Source organism: Impatiens glandulifera, chromosome 7 (genome assembly GCF_907164915.1).
Source record: "Impatiens glandulifera chromosome 7, dImpGla2.1, whole genome shotgun sequence".
Classification (NCBI taxonomy): Eukaryota; Viridiplantae; Streptophyta; class Magnoliopsida; order Ericales; family Balsaminaceae; genus Impatiens; species Impatiens glandulifera.
The window spans coordinates 41,127,571-41,136,693 of NC_061868.1; the positions used below are offsets into that span (position 1 = coordinate 41,127,571).

The 9,123-nt window shown below is 27.8% G+C and overlaps 2 protein-coding genes across 2 annotated transcripts; both read right to left on the reverse strand.

The window, feature by feature from the left end:
* Nucleotides 1–1,966: 1,966 nt before the first annotated feature.
* On the reverse strand, nt 1,967–3,704 carry LOC124909913 (serine decarboxylase-like). The gene is made up of 5 exons (XM_047450542.1): nt 3,470–3,704; nt 3,159–3,390; nt 2,885–3,078; nt 2,678–2,814; nt 1,967–2,595 (listed from the first exon to the last, which is right to left on the reverse strand). Exons 1-5 carry the CDS (start codon nt 3,702–3,704, stop codon nt 2,026–2,028), a joined length of 1,368 nt encoding a protein of 455 aa, XP_047306498.1. The 3' UTR covers nt 1,967–2,025.
* A 1,486-nt stretch (nt 3,705–5,190) lies between these two features.
* LOC124909914 (serine decarboxylase-like) lies at nt 5,191–6,817 on the reverse strand. The gene is made up of 5 exons (XM_047450543.1): nt 6,649–6,817; nt 6,348–6,579; nt 6,056–6,249; nt 5,838–5,974; nt 5,191–5,760 (listed from the first exon to the last, which is right to left on the reverse strand). Exons 1-5 carry the CDS (start codon nt 6,815–6,817, stop codon nt 5,191–5,193), a joined length of 1,302 nt encoding a protein of 433 aa, XP_047306499.1.
* Between the last annotated feature and the right edge of the window lie 2,306 nt (nt 6,818–9,123).

Consider the following 9,123-nt stretch of genomic DNA (forward strand, 5'->3'; position numbering starts at 1 on the left):
ATTTGAATAAATATAATGATTGTGAATTTGATACAAAGAGGTGTATTTCGTTGAATCTAATCATAAAAACATCATAATCGATAAATTACTATTAATACATTTGTTTTTTTTTGTTACAACTTATTATTTTAATAATTTTGTTATATATTATGAAATGTTTTTTTAGACGAGTCAATATTGTTATATATATATATATATATATATATATATATATATATATATATATATATATATATATATATATATATATATATATATATATATTATTTTAATCAAGTTTATTCTTATATTTATTTTAATTTTGTGGGTTATTCCTTTTTTTTAACCTAACGCTAAAAAATGTGAATAATTTTAGCCTCTTTGAGAGGTCCTGAGTTCGAGTCAGACGATAAATTTTACGGGTGATGTGTTTAACTCCCTTATAACCACATTTTTTTTTTTAATTTGTGAGCCACCAAATTTAAATTTGAATTCGGTCTCCATACTCTCTACTCCCACATTACATTAGGTCAATCTACAATAGGAAGATCATCAACCACATGTTGCTCCACATCCTATGTTGATATTGAATTTCGACATTATCTGAACCTTCATTAGCAAAACCTAATTTAGGTTCAATTTGAGCAGTGTCCTCACAAGGATCAATTCCTTAAGTAACCATGTTCTCATTAAGTTTTCCTCAAGTAGCCACGTTTGTTCATTTATTTTCAAACTAGCCACCATCACTATTTAAACTTAGTTGGTTTTTTTTTTTTAAATAATATTTTTATATTTTTTAATAATATTATTCAATTATTTTATTATTAATATTTATTTAATAAATAATTAATTAAAAATATTTAAAAAAACATAATATACTATTTAATAATTAATAAAAATCTTACCATTAATAAATATTACAATTAAAAAAAAGACTATTAATTTTTGTATTGGGAACATTTGCAACGTATAACCATTTTGACCACATCCTTCGTAAATTAATATTCTTCTTAAATTATTCAATACGCTGATTTTGTCATTTTCTCTTGCTCAAAAGAAAAATAATATTATTAAAAATATAAAAACATTATTTGGTTAGGAATTGTTATGTTTTTTAAATATAATATTATTAAATAGTATATTATGTTTTTTTAAATATTTTAAATTAATTATTTATTAAATAAATATTAATAATAAAATAATTTAATAATATTATTAAAAAATATAAAAATATTATTTAAAAAAATAACAAACTAACTGAATTTAAATAGTGATTGTGACTAGTCTAGGAATAGAAATAAAGTAACGAACCTGACTAATTTGGAAAAAATGAATAGGAACATGGCTGCTTAGGGAATCGGTCCCTCCGGTCTTTGATACATCACAATCACAATCAGTATAGGAACATACACCCCTAATTTAGGTTCAATTTAGCTCGGCCATCAGTATAGGAACATATGTATGTGCAAGCCTGTTTTTTTCTTCTTTTAAAATAAATACATTTAAAAAATGTTTCTTTGATCTAATAAACCAATAATTAGTGCCAGCTATAGATTTTTAGATAGGACAAGAACATGTTGTGTATGATCACCATTTCAGAGTTTGTTTCCAAGATTGCCTGAGAGAAGGACCCAGTCCATAAAAATGTTTTATACTTTATACCCTACCCTGACCCACTACATGACGTTCTTAAATCATTAGGTTGTCGGTGAAAATCGAACTTTACACATTTTTGGGGTGTCGGCTTTTGAAATTGAAACTATCTTCATATGTCACATGTATCAAATATCAATTTTTATTCAACTACAATTAGTTTTATTTGTATTTATTTTCCTCAATCATCTACTATTCTTTTGAAACTTTGTGACCTTCATTAAGAAACAATTTTGATTTATTATCTTCATACTAGATATTTGTTAACATTTCTGCCTTTTTCTAACATGGGTTTTCTAAAAAATCTGGATATAGATATTTTAGAAACAAAATTCATTGTCAAAATAGCCTCAATAAGATAAACAAACCAATTGATAGACATAACATAATAGTCTATTTGTGAATAGAACATAGGCAATTGTCTCCTCCAATGTCGGCTGCAAGACAAGGAGGCTGAACTCCTCCACCATCTTTGTGCCACTCAGAACGTTTCTTTAACAACTCATCCAAGAATTCTTCAAGCTTTTCAATAGTGACATTGGGCATGACAACTACATGCGCCAAGCTTCCCAGGCAAGCGAGTTGCCAGCGATGGACAAAGTCATCGTCCAGAGGCCGCTCAAACACCACGGTGCTGCTCAATTCATTGAGCATGACACTTATCCCTTCTTCCTTAAGCCGGTCTTTCAAGTAACGAGCATTTGCAAGACACTTTTGGACTAGTTTTTCAAATCCTATATATCCATTTTTGTTTAAAGCGTACCATAAAAAGATTGGAGCATGACCGCTCCTACTTCCCATGATTGTGGTGTCCGAAGAACCTAAGAACTCAATATTTGTTGAGAGAGTGTCAATGTATTGCTTCCTTGTGATATAAACTCCACAAGGCGTTGGACATCCCACGAACTTGTGTCCAGAAATAGTGATACTTCCTATTGGCTTCTTGAAAGAAACTTGAAGGGCCTATGTAAGAAAATTTAACACAACCATAAAAATTATTCCAAATTTACAAAATTACCTAAGAAAATAAAGATCATAAACTTACATGCTTAACAAAAGGCATCATAATCCCAAATAACGCTCCATCACAATGGATATAGAATCTATCCTCTGAAAATCCACATTCTTTTAAAACTTTTATAACAATGTCAACATTATCGACCGCTCCTTTCACCGTTGTTCCTATAATAATGTAACAAATTAACAAATAAACAAAATACTACTTTAAATTTCATTTTAAACAACATCAAACCTATATTGACATTGATGATCGCCGGCTTATCCTTATTAAGAAGCAACTTAGCCTTGAAATCCTCATAATCGATCTCACCCGTGAATAAAGTATCAACCTTGACACACTCCATTTTATACATTCTAGTTGCTTTGAAGACGGAGTAATGTGAATCTTTTGATGTGTATAGTATCCCATCTGGAAGTAGTTCTCTCCTACATAAACATAACATGCATGATCTTCAATTATATTGAAAACTACTAGAAACCGTGGAGTTAATTAAGTTATTACATACCCAACTAGAATGCCATGAAGATTTCCTTCAGTGCCACCATTTGTAACATATCCCCAATAACCATTCTTCTGAATTTCCCATAGATTGGCAAACCAATCCAAAACAGCAACTTCAAACTCTCGTGAATGCATGCTATAGTTGCCTTCAATGAATGGGTCCCCAATGTTGTTTAGGGAGAAAGCTTGCAGCTGTGCTAGAGCTCCATAATCAAAGTCCAGATTAGCTGGATAACCTGCATAAAAAGTAGATTCACTTATATAAGATGATGAAATAGTATTGAAATGAAAAGAAAAGGAGTTATGATCGATCACCTATGTGATAGTGACTCCTGTTAATCATAGTTTCTTTATATCTGTTTAAGATAGCTTCCATGTAAGCTTCTTTCTCCCTTTTTTTCCCCTCCTCTGGCTCTGTCACTGCTAGAAGTGATCTACGAGGCACAGTCTCTCTGTTTTCCTGCCTTCTCCGGACAAGTTTACCGGCGCCGCCATTGCTGATCTTTCCCGGCGATACGTCGGAGAGCGGATGACAGATTTCCGGCAACATTTGGTTCTTCTCTTCTGATAACCCTGATGACTCCGTTAACAGGGAACAAAGAGGAGAGACAGAAATATTGTCAAAGACAGCCTCTTTAAATATCACTTTAATTATTTAAAGATTATTGATAATTATCTTTGGATATTAATTATTTATTATTAAAATATGTTTATTATCATCAATTTATTGTTTAAAGATTATTGATAATTATCTTTGGATATTAATTATTTATTATTAAAATATGTTTATTATCATCAATTTATAATCAAATTTGAAAGATTACAAGATAATCTAGTGTAATCTAATAAATCTATTTAATAAAATTACTCTATTTATCTGTTTTTCTCCTATTTTTTTTTTTAAAAAAAAAAGATAATTCACTTGAAAAATTGAATATACACTATTTATTTTAAAAACCACTAAACTATTGTTCTATTATAATATACACTGTTTATTTTATTTATAGATTTTAGTTGGGCTTAAGTTTTGTAGTGTAACAACCACTATAAATATTATAAATTAAAATAAAAGAATCAATAAAGACATTTCATCAAACCCCAATTAATGAACCTACAAAACCTGTAGTATACTAATTAAGAATTGTCCGAAGACACCTACAAAATCAATCATGATTTGGAAAATTTATCTCTATTTTAAAAAATAAAAAACTATGGGTCCTATCATCTTTCTTTATAAATATCAAAATTTTGGTTACAATCGTTGATAAATTTTCAAATTTCAATGTTATAACTTGTAAAGATAACTGATAATGAACTTTTATCAGATTCGTACTTAAAACACTTTATTTTTAAAATTCGGTAGATAAATTAGTAACATAAATCTTTTATTTATAAATGATATGTATATAATAAGTTAACGATGTTTAAAATTGTTAAGATTAAATCTCGTTTTTGTAATGAGACTAAAATGACCCCAATAAAGAGTCCTAATTTGTCATTTCAGCAAGGCCGGCCCTGAGGTATGCCCGACAAGTTCTCGGGTTAGGGCAACTAATTTATTTCAAATAGTAAAATGTTTAATCAAATTTATTGTATTTTTGAACATAATAAATTTTAGCTTGGTGGTTTAAGATAAAAACTTAAAATTTTATTTCGTTAAAACCCCATATAACCAAACAAGCCTTAAGTATAATTTATACTTCTCCTCAAAATATATGAAGCAAACTAGACTCAAGAAATATCTTTCAGACGTTAATTAATAATCACGTTTATTAGAAAAGCTATCATAATCACGTTACTAATTATATAATCAAACAATGAGAAAGTAGATAACATATATAATCACGTTACTAATTATATGGTTTTATTACAATAGATTAATTAATATCATCTAAAACACATGCTATATATAATATTACAAATTATGTGCATAATAAATAATGTAGTCCAAATAGTGTGTGTTCCTGCATCCCCTTTATAAGTTATTAATTATTATCATAATAATTTGATACATTGACATAATTATAATAGTATAATTATTTATGAAGAGGACAAAGGCAATTGTCTCCCCCTATATCGGATGCAAGACAAGGAGGTTGAACTCCTTTCCCGTCTTTGTACCATTGAGAGTGTTTCTTCGACAATTCATCCAAGAATTCATCTAGTTTTTCAACGGTTATATTGGGCATCACAATTACATGCGCCATGCTTCTTTCACAAGCGAGTTGCCATCGATGGGCAAACTCATTGTCTAGAGGCCGCTCAAATACAACCGTGTTGCTCAACTTGTTAAGCATGGCACTAATCCCTATTTCCACAATCCGATCTTTCAAATATCGAGCATTTGTAAGACACTTTTCAACTTCTTTTTGAAATCCACTATAACCCTTTATATTTAAGGCGTACCACAAGAAGATTGGAGCATGGCCGCTCCTACTTCCCATTATAGTGGTGTCAGAAGAACCTATATACTCAATATTTTTTGAGAGGGTATTAATGTATCGCATTCTTGTTATGTAAATCCCACAAGGTATTGGACATCCCATAAACTTGTACCCGGAAATTGTCACACTTCCGATTTGCTTCTTGAAAGTAACTTTAAGTGCCTATTTAAACAAACATAATTCAATTTGCATAAATTATCCATCACAAGGTAATAAGAAATTAATTGTCATAAACTTACATGATCAACAAAAGGCATCATAATTCCAAATAATGCTGCATCACAATGGATATAGAATTTATCGTGTGTGAATCCACATTCTTCTAAAATTTGTATAACGATATCAACATTATCAACTGCTCCTTTCATGGTCGTTCCTGTAATAACGTAACAAATTAACAAATAGACACAATAATGTATAAAAAGTACTTATATGGATTTCTTCTTAAGCAACACACCTATGTTGACATTGATTATTGCCGGCTTATCCTTATTACGAAGTAACTTGGCCTTGAAATCCTCGTAATCCATCTCACCCGTGAATAAAGTATCAATTTTGACACACTTCATTTTGTACATTCTCGCTGCCTTGAAGATGGAGTAATGCGATTCTCGTGACGTGTAAAATATCCCATCTTGAAGAACTTCTCTCCTACATAATTAACATATTTGCATGGTCTTTGATTAGATATGAAAGCAGCTAGCTAGATCATCAATTCCATGAAGATATTTTATAACTTAATTAATTACCCAATTAGAATGCCATGAAGATTTCCTTCAGTGCCACCAACTGTAACATATCCCCAATAATCATTCTTCTGAATTTCCCATAGATTGGCAAACCAATCCAAAACAGCAACTTCAAATTCTCGTGAATGCATGCTATAATTGCCTTCAATGAATGGATCCCCAATGTTGTTTATGAAGAAAGCTTGAAGATGTGCTAGAGCTCCATAATCAAAGTCCAGATTGACTGGATAACCTGCGCGCCAGAGATGAATCAAAGTTATCTAACTAGCAAATCTAGTGGATTTATGATCACGTAACGCACCTATATGATACTGATTTTTCTTATCCATAATTTGGATATATTTGTTTAAGATTCCGGCCATGTAAGCTTTTTTGTCTCTTGAATCTTCGTCGTTGATATCCGGCTCAGTGATTGTGACACTGTAATTCCTCCCCGGCACAATTTCTCTATCTTCCCCATTAGTGTTCATCTGATTTAATTAAGGAAAACAAAATCTTTCAAAAATAATAATAATAAATATACACACTCTTGCAGAGGATATATTTTTATGTATATACAGAGGGATAGAGAACATCCTTATATAGGCACTAATAATCTGGCCAAAAACTATAGAAATAGCATTAAATATATAGTTAAAATTAAATTAGTTGTTTTGGTCAATTCTCTCACCAATTTTAATATATATCTCATATCTTGAACACCCATTATAAAGATGGACTTACCTTAAGCAACTCGATATGAAAATCAAGAAATTTATGGGGTAGTTTATATACAAAATTCCTTCTAATATAAGACTATATATGAGTGTATAATTAATTGTTTTTGAAGGACACATTTTTATTTGTACAAAGGATATATATCATACAATGTTCTTGTTTAGAAACCATGTTTTGTATAAAAGAAATAAAAAGTTATTTGAAAACATTTACGGATGAACTGTAAAATCCTCTCCCTCAATTTGGTGGTAAAAAAATATTTGATTGAAATTTCATAATTTTAGTTATATATATATATATATATATTATCATTAATACACTCTTTTTTTAATGTAATTTTGAAATATCTAAAGATTAATAGTGTATTTTAGAGTTTAGGTAAATTTTTTATTAGGACACATAAACACATTGATATAACATTTTACAATTTTGGGAAATTTTCCGTGTGTTTATTGATGAATGTATAGATGATGATATAATGAAACATGCTTAAAAAAATAATTTGGTTAGTAATTAGTTAATTATTATCTTTTAAAAAATAATCATTATTTAATTTGTTGATCAAATTATATTTTTAATAAATTATTATTTATGTATCAATTGAATACATAATAAAAAAATTATATGTTTAAAATAAAAATAAAAGAGTATATCATCATCCTGAATTACAAGAAAAAAAAACATTTCCAGTATGAGCATAATTTGTATATTTTGATAATTAAATATCTTCAAATTGTTTTTTAATTTGTGTGTTGGATGTTTTATTGTCTTGATTTTAATTTTATTATTTTTTCTTTTTTAGTTGTACAAAATTTAATATACTAATTTTGTTTTTCATTTATTATAGATTAAATATTTTTAAAATTACTTTTGGTCTAACGTTTTAGACAAATATATATCTGCACAATATTTTTTGAGATATGCATTTAAATCTTAATGATAATAATGACAAACATAATGTACACATTATTTAATAATTAAGTTACTTGGTTGTAGAAAAAAAGTTAGTATAAGGATTATTATTTGTTATGGGTATATTAAATAATAATAACAAATAATTATTTAAAATTTTAATATAATATATATATATATATATATATAAATATATTTTAAAAGGTATTTTTATCATTGAAATACATTATTAAAAAAAATTATATTTCAGTAAACCCAAATGCAACTTCAGATCCAAACTTTAGACAGTATTTGAGGCCTAAAGAATAAAACTAAATTAAATCACATGGGTTGTATTCTTGTTTTGAGCTAGGCTAACTTTTTTTTCTTTTAGGTAAAATGTTTGAAATATGATTAATTAGATGCAAAACTTTCTATTGAGAGTATTTATAAAATCATTAATTAGTTTAAAACTCGTAAACTAAAGTTTACTTAAAATATTAGAGTTTAATTTAAAAAGTATTAGTTATATATTATTATTTATATAAAAAATAAGTATTTTATACCTTGACAAGCTAAATAAAATTAAGTATATAATTAATTAAATAATTATAAATAAATAATATTATAAAAAAGTTATATATATTTATAAAATTAATTATATTAAATAATTTATTTAAATAAATAATTGTTTAATATAAAATTCAATGCAATCAAACTTATTTATAAAATCGTAAATCAAATTATTTTAAATTTAAAATCGTAAAAATTTAAATTTTAAGAGAGAACCCAGCAAATATTAAGTAATTTGTTGGGTTGATGGTAAAAGTTTGGCATAAAAGGGATTAATTATGACCAAACTTATTACTTAGTAATAGGGGAGGTACTAATTAATAGATTAGGGTGACAAACTAATTTAGGAATTAGGAATAAAGGAAGGGTCGCCCTGAATAAATATCCCAAAGGATGAGGACAGGTGGGTGAATTTCTATATTGGGAATATATTAAAATAAAATATAATTTTTTAAATAATTAGTGTTATCAATTACTATAAATATTAAAGCACAATAAAGAAAATTTATTTCAATTCATGTCTATGAAATATTAGAGGTATTTCAAATTAGATCCGTGAATCATTTTGGTCAAGTGATACTGAAATACATTTCTA

Coding starts and splice junctions, on each gene's coding strand:
- LOC124909914 (XM_047450543.1), bottom strand. CDS start 6,817: ATGAACACTAATGGGGAAGATAGAGAAATTGTGCCGGGGAGGAATTAC. Junction 6,580..6,648: donor GAAAAATCAGTATCATATAG/GTGCGTTACGTG, acceptor TCTGGCGCGCAG/GTTATCCAGTCAATCTGGAC. Junction 5,761..5,837: donor TGATGCCTTTTGTTGATCAT/GTAAGTTTATGA, acceptor TTGTTTAAATAG/GCACTTAAAGTTACTTTCAA.
- LOC124909913 (XM_047450542.1), bottom strand. CDS start 3,704: ATGTTGCCGGAAATCTGTCATCCGCTCTCCGACGTATCGCCGGGAAAG. Junction 3,079..3,158: donor CTTCATGGCATTCTAGTTGG/GTATGTAATAAC, acceptor ATGTTTATGTAG/GAGAGAACTACTTCCAGATG. Junction 2,596..2,677: donor TGATGCCTTTTGTTAAGCAT/GTAAGTTTATGA, acceptor TTTCTTACATAG/GCCCTTCAAGTTTCTTTCAA.